The sequence below is a fragment of the Denticeps clupeoides genome, chromosome 19, assembly GCF_900700375.1.
Source record: "Denticeps clupeoides chromosome 19, fDenClu1.1, whole genome shotgun sequence".
NCBI classification, from domain to species: Eukaryota; Metazoa; Chordata; class Actinopteri; order Clupeiformes; family Denticipitidae; genus Denticeps; species Denticeps clupeoides.
The window spans coordinates 5,016,548-5,033,459 of record NC_041725.1 but is presented as its reverse complement, the minus strand read 5'-3'; the positions used below and the strand labels follow the sequence as shown (position 1 = coordinate 5,033,459).

Sequence of the window (16,912 nt, the reverse complement as noted above, 5' to 3'; positions counted from 1 at the left end):
CCTGCATTAATATGGGCCCTTTAAAACACTACCTAAACATTGCTGTTCAAGAAGTACATCACTTCATGGAGACTGTATGCTCTGATTACAATGCCTTCTATCAGCAGAATAATTGTTATTAATGCCATGATGTGGTTACTCAATCCATTTGAACCTATGTGTGATGTCTGGAAATGACATATTCAATTTATGGTTGCACCACCTGATTGCTTAGTACCAGATACCGCACCAAACATCACAGAGGACTAGTGGAATATGAAAAGGTTAGTGATTTTGTGAGATACATATCTCACCTGTCATTATGCAATGGCTGATTAGTGTATATCTAATTCACAGCGCATCACTTTTTACACATTTTGTTATGTTACAACTTTATAAAAAAAAAACTGAGAAAGCATGGGTACATAAATATTCACAGCTTTTGCTCAATATTTTGTCAATGCATGTTTGGCAGCAATTACAGCCTCCAGTCTTTTTGAATATGATGCCTCAGGCTTGGCACACCTATCCTTGGCCAGTTTGGCCCATTCCTCTCTGCAACACCTCTCAAGCCCCATCAGGTTGGATGGGAAGCGTCAGTGCGCAGCCATTTTAAGATCTCTCCAGATATGTTCAAACGGATTCAAGTCTGGGCTCTGGCTGGGCCACTCAAGGACATTCACAGAGTTGTCCTGTAGTCACTCCTTTCAGCTCTTGGCTGTGTGCTCAGGGTCGTTGTCCTGCTGAAAGGCAGAGTGCAGCTCTGACAAAGTGATCATTGGGTTCTTGGTCACCTCCCACAATTGCTCAGTTTAGGTGGTTGGCCAGCTCTAGGAAGAGTCATGGTGGTTTTAAACTTCTTACACTTATTTTGGAAAAAGGCTGTAACGTAATAAAATACGGAAAAGTGAGGCGATGTGAATACTTTTCAAGTGCACTGTATATGTATTCCAACAAATATGAATATTTTTTATGTTTTGTATCATAACAAAGGAGGAAATTCTTTATTTAAAAATTAAACCAAGCTGTCATCAAATCAAATTAAGTTGATAGTCTGAATGATAGTCTGAGTTTGCAATAGATGTTACTACAGTGGTAGTAGCCTGACTTAACAGCTCACGTAAGAAAAAAAAAGCTTAATGTTGAGTAGGGCTTGGCAATTCTAACGTGTATCAAAAACTGGGCTGAAAATCATAGGTATGTTACATGTTAGTAAACGTATACAATATTTAGATTTCACTGGTTATAAAACTTAGATGTGATGTCCATGTTATTTAGCATTATATGTTAATATCAGAAAAAAAAACATTTGCGATAAAAATCAGTACGGCTCAAAATCTCTCAGCCTTACTGGTGAGGGAATGACACTGATCTTGTCACAATGTCACCTGTTGGGATGGTGTTGGGCAATGGTGAACTATCTGTCCATAAAGAAAAACTGGTGAACTGGACAAAGGGACATGTATGCTCATGTCTCACTGATGTGCCTAGGAGTTGAAGGCTAGATTGGCTCAGTCCCACAGTTTTAATACAGTTTTCGGAAGCCTCAAATGACAACGTCCTGAATTTGGAAAGATTTGATGTCAATGGGAGTGTCAATGGACAATGAGATGTCAATGGGAGTGATGGGTCTCAGCTGATTTAGAAGTTTAATCTTGCGGCTCATTAGTGTAGACAGAAGGACCACTTTAACGCCCAGTTGCAGATTGTGCTCTATTCCAGTACTGCAGGGACTGACACCTTTTCTTCCGCAAGATATTCACTCATTTGTCTTTTGGTAAAGGTGATCATTCAAAATGAGTAATGACTTCCTTGAACCCAAATCATTACATGCCCACAACAACGCAACAAATCAGTTTCTCCACTAATTGGTTCAGGTCTAGAGTATAACTCGCAGTTTTTGGGTGCTATGCACGCATCAGCAAACACACAAGCAGTATTTGAGTAACCTCATACACTCACCTGTATACCAGAGTGTCATCTGTGGAGCTGTTGTACTGCACCTGGTACATCCTTATTCCAGGGAAATTATGGGGCGGCCACCTAATCAAGGCAGAGTTAACGGTCAACTCTACCAGAACCACCCTTCTCTCCTGTGTCCTTGTGTCGTTGCCCGATGCTGAGGTGGACTTGGCCGACGTCAGGATATCAGACGGCCCTGGGTCCGGCTCCCGTACCCTATTGGTGCTGTTAGCTAGGTGGGGTAAGGGGTTTACCACCAACTCCACAGTGCCGGTGGATTCTCCCGCAGCATTGGAGGCAATGCAGGTGAATGTGCCTGTGTCCTTTAAAGAAGTGATGTTGATCTCCAGACTCCCATTGCTAAATGTCAGAGTACGGGACGTGTTGGAGATCAGACGGCCCTCGGGTGAAATCCAGTGCACGTCCGGTTCTGGATCTCCATTGGCTTTGCATTTCAGGCTAGTAGGCTGTCCTTCCATGGCAAAGGTCTTTGGGGACCTGCGTGTAATTACAGGTGGGTCACAGATAAACTCCTCCTCTGGTATGGTCCAGAAGTATTTTGCAGTGAGGTCCGGAGGAGAAGCACAGGTCTCCAAGTCGTCCTCTCGAGTAAGCCTCCTCAACCAGAGTAACTCACAGTTACAATGAAGTGGGTTCCCCCCAAAGCTCAACACCAGTGAGGACAGAGGTGAACCTTTGGACTTTGCATAAACCGGAATTCGTAGAAACAATGGATCCGGGGGAATCTTTTTGAGTTTGTTGGATGTCATATCCAACCGTGCCAACTTGTGCAGGTTTGTAAACACTCCCTGCGGCACATGCTCAATGAGGTTGTGGTCCATGTTGAGCGTATTTACGTTGGTGAGCCGCCCAATGGTTTCCCAGGGTATATCCACCAGGTTGTTGTAGGAAAGATCCAGGTCCTCCAGTGTCCCCAAGAAGTCATCAAAGGCATGGGGAGAGATGTTGTGCAGCTGGTTGCTGGCCAGAATGAGGTGCCTCAGGTTGGTCAGGCCTCGGAAGTGTTCATCAGTGACCACACTGAGGCGGTTGCTGTCTAGATGCAGCGCCCGTAGCCTCTTGAGGTCGGCGAAGGTGTAAGGCATGATCTGGCTGATGGTGTTTCGTGACAGCGTCAGGTGGAGCAGGCTGGTCATGTTGGCGAAGTCGCGGCGCCGCACGGCTGTGATAAAGTTCTCGGTCAGGCGCAGCTCCACCGTCCTCCGGTCTATGACCGTAGGCACAAACAGCAGACCTGTCTTGGCGCAGAGTATGGCGAGCGATGGGGACAGGTTCTGGCACATGCAGCGCTTGGGGCATAGCTGGCCTGACACTGGCACGGCCAGCAACAGCAGGGGAATGACTAGCCTCTCCATCCCTTAGCGCTCAAATCTGCATTGAATAAAGAGAAACAGAATGAGAGGGTCACGCATCTCATAATCCCAAATAGAACTAATCTCCCCAACCCAAATCATCACACTCACCACAATTCAAGATGGATATGAGAATCACCCTTCAAAAAGTGCATAATATTTTATTTGATTCATAATCGGTGACAGAAAGAATTCGAGGGGAAGTTAGTAACCTCTGCAATTTTCCTAATGCCCTAATCCACTCCATCCCACTCATATAATGTTCTTCGAGATGACCGTTTTATAATGCCAGTATTATATGCAATTATAATGAGAATGATACTATTGCTCTTTTCATGAATATGAATTTAACTGGTTATCGGGGACTTAAGATTTATGTAAGCGTGACTGGGCTTAGTGTTTCTTTTTTTTTCTATCATGGAGGCTAGAAATCTGGATCAATAAAACCAGCCTGTCTATTAAGCAGGTTTACACTCCCTCCCTGACCATGGCCCTGCTTTCAGCTGCTAGGTTACAATACATTATTCATATTGCACATGTTATTTTTATTTACAAGGAATGACAAATTGTTTGTTCCCATGTGTGGTGCAGGAGAAAAAGTGCACACTTAACTTAGATTCTTTACTGTTCCATGTTCTCAGAAACGCACAAACATTTAATGCTTTCGTGAGAATATTGGGTACAATCGGTAAATCACCATTATAAATGTATCTGTGCAAATGTTGAATAATCTGGTACAGTTGTATAAAAAAAAAAAAAACAGAAATCAAACAAAAACCTCCTGCTGTTATATGATGTGTCCTGATTTGTTACGCCTGCAATATTCTGCTGCAAGCAGCCCCAGGTCTGCCTCCCGGTTTGAGCTGGCCTTCAATCTTCTGTGCCTCTGTTGTGCTGCCACACCTTTTGTTCTGCCAAGGTCTTTCACTCTGCCGTTCACTCCAGCTCACTCCCCGCTTATCTGTGTTTGCTCACAATCACACCCTCTCCATCACAACTAACACTTGACTCTCAGGTACATGGAGGACCCGGGTATAGGTCCTGGGTTTCTCAACAGCTGTCGACCCTGGGGTATATACTGCTGAAACTGAATTATTACGTTCTTTTTTTTCCTTTCTGATTTACAGCACAACGGTAGGTAGATGCATTATTTTTACTGTCTACCTTTAAATCATACAAAACCATCAGTATTTAACAAAAGTGGTCAGGGAAAGGATAACTAGGAATCAAACGACTGGGTAGGTGGCAAGAACCTCAAAGAGTCAGCCCAGTTTGGTTGGAGTTGATGGGTGTATAATGATCATAACAAGTAATAACATATTTTTACCAGTGCATAGAAATTTCCCTTTTGTTGGGTAGAAGGGGTTTTAAAGCAGTAAATCGCATTGTTAAATATTTCTATTTTTCATCCCTGTCTCAAAAAAAAAAGTGAAAAAGCAAAAATATACATTACACTGTAGTCCACAGTGCACCAGCGACACTGTGTGATGCATCAGCTGATGCCACTCTAATGCCTTTTGAGCATCAATTGTGCGCTCACACTGAGACTGCGCATTTGATGTGCATCGCCATTTATGACATTATTTATGTGGCTACGGGTATCGGCTTTGCAACTTAATGCACGACGGTCTGCATGGGATTTGTCATAGACCGTTTAACAGGCCTTTTGTTTGTCTGCTGCGAATTTAATAAAAGAACGGAACAGCGATTTGTGCCTTTGCATCCCTTCTCATGAAATTCCATGAAATGCAATGCCACCCACCCAGACTCTGCACCCATGCACATTATACAGTATTACATGGCTCACCATTCAGCTGTTGATTGCCAAAATGAGGAGAGCTGATGAAGTCAATATATGTACACATACACACGCATGCAATAAAGACTACATTTCAGCCTTTTTATTTTTGAAGGAATGGAGAAAGAATACTCAGTGTGAGCTGTGCTGCTTGCATTAATACAATGTTAGGGACCCCAAATTTTGTTTCAGTGCATATGAAACTCAATGTTTTTATTTCACTTAATGATTTACAGTTCACTCCCTTCAAATGCTTTGAGACAATGGTGGATACTTAAATGAAAAAGCTTCAGAACACATTAGTGTCAATGCTATAAAATCTCTGAATACACAAAGGTACAACTTTAGTAGAGACTCCTTGCAGTTTTGCAATTTTAAGGTTATGGTTTAAGGGTAAAAGCATCCTAAGGATTTACCTAAACAAATAGCTAAAAACATAAATGGGAGGAGCCCATGGTGTTGTCTTGACAAATGATACTTCCTAATTCTGGACCATTTAAACCCATGCCTGTCAATGTTTCACATAAATAAATGTGCAGATACCTCATAATTTCAGCCAAGAATCATAAAAAAATAATTACCAAAACACACAATTTACATTTGCATTTAAGGCATTTGGCAGATGGCCTTATCCAGAGTGATTTTCAACATGCTTCCATGTTACAATCACTAGGACCCCTATGAATACAATCTTTTTATTCACTCTATTGTAGATTTAATACATATGTTAGACAATAAGAACGTTATAAGTTAATCTAAATATTCTCTAAAGAGGAAGGTCTTGAGCTGCCATTTGAAAGTGCTCAGTGACTGAGCTGTTCTGACCACCGAGGGGCCAAGACAGAGAAGAGTCTAGATGACTGTCTTCCTTTTACATTCAGAGATGGAGGGACCAGACGAGCAGTACTGGAGGCTCGGAGTATACAAGGTGCAGTGCGAGGTGTAATAAGGGTTGTGAGGTAGGATGGTGCTACTCCATGTTTGGCGTTGTAGGCCAGCATCAGTATTTTGAACCTGATGCGTGCAGCTACTGGGAGATAGTGGAGGGAACGTAGCAGAGGGGTGGTGTGGGAGAATTTGGAAGGTTGAAGATCAGTCATGCTGCTGCATTTTGTATTAGACCAGCTAGAAGGGAGTTTACTAAGGACTGAACCAGTATCTGGGTGGCCTGTGTTGACAGATAAGGACGGATTTGTCTGATATTGTAGAGAAGGAATCTACATGAGCGGGAAAGAGAGTTGGTTGTCTAAATAAACATATATGCTAAGTATTTATCTGCCATGACTTTGTGACATGCAATATCTCCTGAAATATCAACTTAAAATAAAAAATAAGATCTTGTCTCTTCCCCTGCCTAGTCTGTTCACCTCTGGTGTCTGCCCTTGTAACAAAGCTCGTTCGTGTCACGATTAAATCACAATGTGCAAATCACAAATGCACAAATCTCTGCTATGGCCATCAATGTCTGTAACCAACCCAAATACGCAGATGCATTATCAGAATATTTAAGTGACTAAGTGATTGTGTTTTTGGCTAGACCAGCTCTATTTGTCAGATTTTGACCATGGGATGTGAGGGGACTGAATAAATCACCACCATGAGAGCACAGTGCCCAGTGTAATATCTGAGCAGTCTTGGAGAGGTAGTGGGTGTTCAAAGATTCCAATATGCCTATAACTGTTTATAAAAGGTATAGTATAGTATAGTGTAGTATAGTATAGTGAAGAGTAGGTTTTGCAAACACAATTTTGGAAGCCCATCAAATCTCTACATCCACAGTCACGCAGAGTCAGAACATCATGTGGTGGTATGTGACAGTGTGGCGTATAGGAAGCAGAGCTGTCGGGGGAGATGCTGTAAACATTGCTCAAGGCACCGTGCAACATGCTACAGAACATCTCCGGTCCCCACCACCACTGATCTGTTTATAGAAAAAGATGCTAAGCATACCCAACTGTCCTCCAAGTATCACAAATTGAATTTGGATTTGGACCAGAATCCTCTTTTAACTGTGAAGCTCTGTGGTGGGGAGCATTACATGCTCGAATAAAACGGGGCCGATAAAACCCCGGCCTGCCCAAGCTAAATGAGAGACCAGGCTGCTCCCTGAACTTATTTACACGCTCGGTCTCCGGACCGCACCGAGCTTCGGTTAAACTGAACTCCTTCCTCCCTGCAGCCACAACACAATGGAGATGGATTAGATAGTTTGCCTCCACTGCAGTGGTCGTGGGGCCTCGAGAGGCTAAAGTGCACTGAATCGATCTGAACTTCCTCTCCGTCTAAGATGAGGGGTAAAATGAAAGGTAACCTCCATTCCTTCGCTGCTCACCTTGCAAAATTCCCACAACAGCCAGAAACGATTGAAAAGCTACGCGTTAGTTATCAATCATGAGAATGGATGACAGATAATGACACGACCTGTCACTTGCTGTGTTAATACAAGATTGTGCACTTGCTCCGCTTGGTAAAGAAAAAAAAAAAGTCTTTAGCATTGTCCCTCGATGTCGAGATGGGAATAGAACATCAAGGAAGTGACGAAGGAGTCAAACTCTAGTTCATCAGTTCCACAGTTTACAGCAAGTGCGTTATTGAGATTACACAAAAATTGACCTGTTCATTTTACTGCATGACTGCAGCAACAATAAAACCTTAATGAAATGAGGTTCTTGGGATCTGTGGTGATTGAGATATATAATCCAGTGCTTGGTGTTTGTTATAACTGTTGCTATTTAAAGATAAGAATGAGAGTGGATATTATGCAAGATATGCTTCAGCAATAAAACAAACTTAAAACTGAGAAGTGGCTTCCGCAAGGAAAATAGTCGATGCATGCCTTAACCAGCTGTTCACAGCCAACACGTAGCAAGAAGCAGCCTGTCATGTGACGTCGCCACAACAATCAGTCCCTCCAGGACTCTGCAATGTTGTGATCAGAGCAGTTTGACCAGGAACTGTCATCTCCTGTTCAGCCCGCATTGGGCTGAACATGTGACTGGAAGGAAGGGGACTGCGGTCCAACTTTCACCCCTGTTGGCCGAAAGTGAAACAGCTCTTCGGTGTGATCATGCGCACGTGCATTTATATGCGATCTAAATAAACATATGCAGTAATCTAAGTAAACATATGCATATGTATACACGCTAAACAGCAGCGGAGCAGGTTGGGATGCCCGGGTACCGGCTGGCCACGCCCAGTGCGTTCAGCTGGCACCCGTTGACCTGATTATTGGGTCCTGATCACTCACAGCTGCCGGTCATTAGGCTGGAGGGTCCCGGTCGGGTGACCAGCGCACCTTGGTCAGCACAGGTCGTCCTGCGTTGCCAACGCTCATGCTGACTGTGTGTAGCTACAGGTTTTGTTTTCTGCTCGTGGCCAGTGCGCCGTTTTCAGTTCGTTTGTTAAAAAAGATACGTTGACATGCATGCCTCCTCTTTTTTCACCCCGTGGTATGACACATGTAAAGCAGATTTAAAGATACATCTCACATTTATCAACAAAAATTCCTGTTTGATTTTTAAAAATTAATGTAGAATTGCCTTTTTTTTTTTTTTTAATCAAGCATTACAATGTCAAAGAAGGCCACAATGTTTTTTTTTTCTATTGTCAACTCTTAAGGTGGTGCAATCTACTTCAATCTGTTATTATGCAGTATGATGACTGTGGCAGATGTGGCTTTTTGAGTTCCTTATTTACATGCAAACAAGATCAGTGTGGAAATACAGTGCAAGGTTTTGTCTTTTAATAATATACCAAATCCAGTGTGGGCTGGATGAGCAATTATCTTGGCTAAAGCCACCTATTTCTGTGCATCTGAACAATGTAATCCAATATGACATGATTTGGGCTTTATGTGTGGGTCATTGACCAGACCAGCAGACCCACCATCTGTACGTCTGGATCCTTTGTCTCCCCCACCCAGAGTTTCAGAACTAATCTGAAAGGTGGATTTTTCTGTCAACGGTGATCATTTATCTTGGGCAGAATGACTTCAAGTTACAATGGAGAAAGGGGGAATTATTAATCTCCCATTAAGGCAGGGATTAATAAACTGCCATTAAGGCAACAATTAATCACAACAATGGGCCCATTTGAGTTTCTCCTTGGTACTTCATATCTGTCTGTCACAATCGGTTTGTAATATGTCAGTAAACCGCCGCTCGGTTTCTGTCTTCAGTCACGCAGACGGAAAGAAAACGCATTAGTGCTGACAGAGTTTCTACAGACTTCTCTCTTCCATAAGGTCCAAGTTTCATGTGGATCTCCCACCACACCTCATTAGGCCCGTTTTGAGAAAAAAAAAATTGAGAATAAGGATGTTTTGCAAAAAAAAAGAGACAGCTTCTGGACCAGCTGGGGCTTTTCTCAGCATGTGAGGCGTGTTAGTTTGTTATTGGCTGGATCGGACGTCTCAGCATGATCACAGGGAGGGGGTTTGTTTCATAGCAACCATTGCTGACCAGGAAGTTAGAGCAGTTTAAGGAGGTGGATTTTGGGTTTTGTCATTCTGTAAAGTGTTGAGGGCTTCTAGCATTTGTTCTCAATGTGAAAACATTGCAGTGCAAAGAGTGACATTAGTTACACATTTTTTTCTATCAGTTTTGGCCTGGATAAGTGTGAGATCTCTCTGCACAACTACAAATTGTTTAGCACCTAAGGGACCCAAAAAAACAAATGGGATTCACTATTCGTTTTGTTTTTCACTGTAAAAGTTGGATTTTTTAAACCATTTAAACATTTGTGTCTTTCAGCTGTGTGTTTTTGGGACTAGAGATATACAGTGGCTTGCAAAAGTTTTCAGCCCCCTTCCTCCCATGAAAGTCATCATTGTTTCTGCAAGACAAACAATTTGTTCACGTCAGTATTTTAGAATTTAGGTAGTAGCAATGCATTTCTAATGTCAAAATAAACCGTATTTTTAATCTTAGCATTCACATAGCTATCCAAACGACACTAATGTGAATGCTAGTTGACTACCTGTGTGCCCTAGAAGAAGGCGCCTCTCTGGGTATAAAAGCAGCCTTTGCAAGAGCCATTGACCACTGGATAACCACTGCAAAAATGAAGCATTCTGTTCCTTTCAGAAGCAAAGTCAGTGATATGCACAGGGTCAGACAATGACGAGAGTCATGAAACAATAACAGATGACAGATGACAGAAGGACGATGAGACACATCAAGGAAACATTTATACACACAACAGGTGACCACAATCAGGACCTCAGGAAAAATAAGAAATCGCAGTGTGGATTCCCGGGAACTATCCACTTCATGACATTTGACCCTTACTGCTTCAACCCTTAAAAGTAATCTGCTGATAGCCACATAGAACTCTAATAAACTACCCGCAGTGTTACCACATTATTCATAACTGGAGTAAAATGATCCATCTATGCCAGCATTTCTGGGATGTATCTCAATGAACATGATCAGACCAACGTAATCCAGTGCTGACCAGAAGAAGATGGGTTCCCCTTTCCGAGCCTTGATTCCTTCTTTTTTTCTCTGTTCAGGGAGTGTTCCCTTGCTCACAAGTGGCCTTGATAACTGTTCTAACGTGAGCTTCTTCTGTACCATTTTATAATGTAAAAAGCACTGCAGAAATAAAAATCGACTGATCGGTTGTTCCTCAAGCCAGAAAATATGCTACAAAAAATGAACAAGTTCAGACGTCCAGACCTTTACCAAAACAGAAATCTGCTGCTCCACCATCCTGGACAATCTCAACACATTTTTCTAGAACAATGTGCAAACCTGTTTGTATGTGTGCAAATGTCAAGTAAAAAGACCGAAACATGAAAAGATTGAAACATGCAAAAATGTTTGTCTGGTCATTGGCATGGTTATGCAATTGAGCAAAAAGAAAATTGGCTGTGAAGCCTTGCTCACTCGCACTCGCTCAGTCACTCACTCACACACACCCACCCACGCAAAGAACAAAAAAAATATATATATATATATTAAAAAAGCCACAAAAGAAACAACACACGGACAATGCATTATCACTTTTACTCCAAAATGCGGCTATGCTTCAGCGGTAACTTGTACAGGGAATGCGTGTTCTGAGCCTTTCAAAGGCTGGTGTCAGACTGCGAGCGCAGAGATAAAGCGCCTCGCTGTGCGACAGTGAATCAGCCTGAGCGACCAGCCCCGCCTCCCGCCGGCCTTCGCCGCAAGACAGCGCAGCGGCCACTGAACACCGCCGAGATCATAGCCCTCGCTGCAGAAACCACTGCATCTAATGGGCCCACAAAGCATTCCAAAATGAGAAAGAACAAGCCGGTTTAAATTTTTGTGTTTGACAACAAAACATGAAAGGCCGGCATATCAATAAAAAGAGAAAATTGATTAGCACATTTGCCATGTGAGAGAATCTCGTCTCAGCGGTGACAATTTTAGACACCCAAGCCGCCACCACACACACCTTCTGTGTAATTAACTCATTTCAGTGGATCAAGTTCACATGTAGCATATGGTGACTCATTAGCATTTGAAACAAAGTTGGCAACTCTAAAGTTAGGATTTTACTTTTACATATAATATTCTTTGTCATTTAGTGAAGTTATTGAACTTTTAACAGAGGCTACAGGAGCAGATTCAGAAAATATTATGCAACCACTTGGTGGTAGTAGCCTAGTGGGTAAGTAACTCGTCTATGAACCAGCAGACCCAGGTTCAAACCCCACCTACTGCCATTGTGTCCCTGAGCAAGACACTTAACCCTGAGTGTCTCTAGGAGGACTGTCCCTGGAACGATGAATGGGACAGAACAGTATAATTGGCTCTACGTTAAAGCTTGTGCTGATCATGATGTACTCTACATGCTTATACTGATACGTGATGCGTTGTTGCCAGTTATTGTGAAAAAGTGAAGTGATTGTCACTTGTGATACACAGCAGCACAGCACACGGGGCACACAGTGAAATGTGTCCTCTGCATTTAACCCATCACCCTGAATGAGCAGTGGGCAGCCATGACAGGCGCCTGGGCGGGGGCGGGGCTTTGCTCAGTGGCACCTCAGTGGCACCTTGACAGATCGGGATTCAAACCATCAACCTTCTGCTTACGGGGCCGCTTCCTTAACCACTAGGCCACCACTGCCCATTGTGTTCCTCAATGAAATATGGTTTACTGTTTGTTCCATTATTTTCTCGTGTGAGCAACCAGGATAATTTTTGTTTTTCCTTAACAGACTGAAACAGAAATATGCATTTGGTGATATGTAGTAATCTAATAATCCATTGGCACATGTGACAATGGCAAACGATCACTGACATAAGATATAGTGTCTAAACTCCTCTTGGTAGTGGTAGTCATTAATTTGTAATGAATTACATTTACATTTCTGGCCCTTATCCAGAGTGGCTTACAATCAGCAGTTTCAGGGACTTTGTGGTCTTCTGGTTCATAGATGTTACCTACTACCAGGTCTTAGGTCTTGTAAGTATTGATGTAAGTATTTCTTTTCTTTAGGACTGATATGAAGAACCAAAACCTTGAAGAAAATGTTGTAAAATGAGCCACAACATTAGGACAATCTGTTCTTGAAGCTGCAAGTCCTATAGAATGATAATGTAGCAAAAGTAGGCTGAGAACCACAATGCTCCCAATAGCCCAGCGTGCTTAATAAAGCAACACGAACAGACCTGAGTGCACAAGATTATGCACTGCCTTTAAAAACCACTGGCCTCATCGATTTACTGTACACAACAGCCCTCCGAAAGATGCCCCCCCCCATCCCTGCGCTCTTAACACGCCCCTGCACTTCCCCAGTCACACATCGCAGCAGGTTCTAATGAGGGAGCCTTCAGACTGCCGGCTCGGTGAATGAGAAATAGTGTCTGGCAGCGAACTTCGCCCAGCGCCACTCAAACCGGCGCTCTATTCAGCTGCCGCTTCGGCTCCAGAGAACAAAAAAAAGGAAATCAGTGGCCTAGTTGGTAGGCGGGGGGGCCAACAGAGCGACATTCATGATCATGCCATGCAGCTGTCCCCACAGGCTACACCCTTTGAAGTGATAAGACAAACTGTTTAAAGATATATGAAGCCTTTTGAATGCGGTATTTCACGGTCCCGGATTCGCGACTCGTCCCGCGTTCCGTATCTACGCTCGATGCTATTACCCCTGGCTGCATCGGTGCCATGCCTGACAGATCAAATCTCTCCGAGCGAATTCGTGCCTGTGTACATTTTGTATTGCTCCATATTTTATGCATATGGAGAAGTATTCACACGGTAAAATTTTGATGAATACCACACTTGGGAGAATAATCTATATTAGTTTAATTCTTTATTAGACCGTGCAGAGTCGCCAAAATGAATGAGGAATTGGATTTCACGTCCGTCAATTACAGGTGGGTGGAAATTTTCAATATCTCCTTTTCAGACACCATTATGTTCTACCTATGGTATGGCTGTAATAGAGGAAATTGCATGGCTTATACGGTAAAAAGAATGGTGTACCGAAAAAATAGACACTTCAATGAAGGCTTCAATGAGGACAATGAAGGCTTCAATGAGGAAACAGCTGACATCTTAACATATTTTCTGCATTATGAAAAAAAAAAAGCAAATGAAAACGTCCATGCTAAATTGGCACTGTGTCTTATTGTGTGTGGCAATAATTATTCGTTGAGCACGCAGGAAAGGATGCAGGGAGAGGGTGGGGTATTCTTATCAATGGGCTAATCAGTTCTATCTGCTTCGGGAGACACGGTGCTTTGTTTAGTGGAATAATAGGCCAACCATAACATAACATAACATTATGACAAAAAGGACAGGTGATTCTATAATGGCACGTGCCAGTGGGTGGGACAGCGTGGGTGGCAGATTTTATCCTTGAAGTCGATGTGCCGGAAGTCCAAAAAAAAAAGTGAGTGTGAGTGTTTGTTGATTTGAGTGACTTTGTCATATGCTGACTGTGATTGCCGGAAAGCTGGGTCACAGCGTCTCTTGTGGGATGCAGCACCAGCAGTGGGGACTTGGGTGGCTCTCTGATGCAGTCAGGCTCATGCTGACCGATCCAAAGCAAGAGCTACTGCAGTGTGATGCATATTCATATTTACATTTACATTCACAGCATTTATCAGATGCCTTTATCCAGAGTGACTTACAATCAGTAGTTACACTCAGGGTTAAGTGCTCCGGGACACAGTGGTAGTAAGTGGGGTTTGAACCTGTGAATTTGTGGTCTTCTGGCTCATAGGTGAGTGTCTGTCCCATTAGGCCACTTCCATGTTCCCATTAGGCCACGCGGTTCCCCTGGGACATGTGAGAATTACTTTCAGCGCTACTGAAGAGCTTCTGTAGCCCCAAAACGAATAAAAATTTCAATACCAGTCAAGATTCTGGCAACTGATTTCCCTGATGGCGAAATAATGTACCCTACCACGTGGAAAAATGTTTCAGGTACAGTTTGAATAACGTGACAAGGGAGGTCAAAGTGTTGACAAAGCCCTGCAGATAACTACCAAGCGGATTCTCTTATTTTAATCTAATTATGGAAATTCTGACCCTAGTGAACAAGCCCTGCATCAACACTTCAGATTAAATATGATACTAATCAATATTAATATTTAATAGAACAATACTGTTTACTATAAGCAAGTCAGACAACTCTCTAGTCACACCTGAAGTTTGACACTACTTGTTTTTTTGCCGAATTCGCACTTCTATGGTAAAGAGTTGATTCCATGTTCGAAATTGCACTGTAAAGGTACCCAGAGACTGCTGAATTGCCAACTGCAGAAAACCGGCCTGCCGCTCGCCAGAAACAAATCAAATCCAAGGCAATAACGGCTCGATGCTACTTATAAACCACAAAGCTCTCCTCTCTGCAGCTTTCTTACCCTCAGCAAATCTGTCAAAAAACACTAAATCTACATAACAAGGGGCGCACCGAGCGAGCACGCCGGTGGATCCGGCAAACTCCAGGAGAATCGCCTCTGCAGAGAGATGAGTAGATTATGTACCCGTTTCGAAAGCTGCCGGAAATGAGCCGTTTTACATCACAGCAAGCGCGCCGAAGATCCATCTTCTAGCAGCACGCGTGTTAGTAATATTTGGTTTTTATCCAGGTCTACTGGAGAGCGTGGGCCATTATAAAGCACTGGTTGTCCAGTTGTCAAACCATACGTATGCATGGTAAAAAAAATAAAAATAAAAAATGGCCACAGTCTTTAACAATTAAAACACCATTTAAAGTGATTTATTTTTTTGTTTAAGTACCATTGTTCTCTGGCTAAAAAAGTAACTGTATTACTTAACCAAGTGTCAGCTGTGCCACAGTGGCAGATGGTGTCAGAGGGCATAGGGCATGGTAGAGGGCGTGCCTTGCATGTAAGAGGTCCCGGGTTCAATCCCCGGTATCTCCATGGTGACTTCTCTTTAAGGGACAGCGGTGGCCTAGCGGGTGAGGAAACGGACCGGTTAATCGAATCCCGAGCCGCCAAGGTGCCACTGAGGTGCCACTGAGCAGAGCAGCGTCCCCACACGCTGCTCCCCGGGCGCCTGTCATGGCCGACGGAGGACACATTTTTTTTCCGGTCACCGTGTGCTCTGCTGCAGCGTATCGCAATGGCAATCACTTCACTTTCACTTAATTTACAAAATGACAAAATTACTGCATCATGTTGCGTTCAGATTGCTTGTATCCCTGTTGTGTCTGTCTCTGTTTAGAGGCCGAATAGATTTCCACCCCTTCCATGTTGAAGAATATTCCGCATTTATTGTTATGACTGCTTTCATGTTTTAAATTTCTGTTTTATTGTTTCTTTATTTTTTTAAATGTGCTATTTAAATAAATTGGACTGGATTAATGTTTAGAGTAAGAAGCTCACGTGTGAAGAGGTGATTGAAGATGACATTAACAAAATACAAAATGAGGTGACAGAAAGATGGCATGTCACACACTGCCTAATTAACTAGAACGATGCTCGCTGTTTAGTACACAGTCTTGCTGACTCCGCAATCACCAAGACCGAATGCTAGTTTTCACACGATTCAAAAGTCTGGTCTGTAGCAGGCCACAATTTGGAGACTGTCTCTGCGTACAGGTCAGTTAAGCTACGGTCATAGCTGGCCCTGGAAATTGGGCTAATTCAATTGGACTACTGTCCTTGTCTCGGTAAACAAGCACGGAAGGGAAATCGATTTATTGACCAGGGTGTGTCTTACTGGTCTCAATTTGCTTGTTAGTACGATTCTTTATCTGTTTGACCAATTTCATCACAGATCTAAATAACAGACTACGTAGCTGGCAGCAAAGATGTAAAGGGGTGAACTGGACGGCTTTACAGCTCTGTACGTTCCGTACATTTCCAAATAAGGTATTCTTTGTGAGGCCACTCCCCTTGTTGAGATGGGAAATGCCAAAAGCACATGTATACATATACATCATAGTGCACACTTCTCTAAAAGGTGGTGTGCGCACCCTCTACCCCAGGATGTCCCGGAAATGGACGATGTGGTTATGGATCGTGAGCGAGTGGTTACGCAGATGATGCCACTGATTCCATTTGTGGAGCCGGTGTGGAGCGCCTGGTCTGGTTTTGGTTCCAGGTAAATTCCATTTAGTACCGACTAACAGAATAATTCGTTAACTGATTCCCCGGCAAAGACCCCAGCCTGTGCCCGGTTTCTCGTCGCTGCTTTGGGATCCAGATGGACGGATTCATTGGTTTTGACCCTGGCCTGTTCAGGACGCCCCTCCTAAACATACAGGTGCTGCCGGGCGTCGCTCCCCTGCACCGATCCAGCGGCTTCACGCCAGGGTGAGCCAGCCAACCTCACTGCCGCTTTC

The 16,912-nt window shown here is 43.3% G+C and overlaps 1 protein-coding gene across 3 annotated transcripts in view; it reads right to left on the bottom strand.

The window, feature by feature from the left end:
* Nucleotides 1-16,912, bottom strand: part of LOC114769681 (leucine-rich repeat and fibronectin type III domain-containing protein 1-like protein) — a 99,716-nt gene that overhangs the window by 40,241 nt on the left and 42,563 nt on the right. For all 3 annotated transcript variants that reach the window (XM_028962903.1, XM_028962904.1, XM_028962905.1), the window contains exon 3: nt 1,942-3,333. In XM_028962903.1, coding sequence (XP_028818736.1) covers nt 1,942-3,317 — 1,376 coding nt within the window. In that variant the 5' untranslated portion in view covers nt 3,318-3,333. The remainder of the gene's footprint in view (nt 1-1,941; nt 3,334-16,912) is intronic.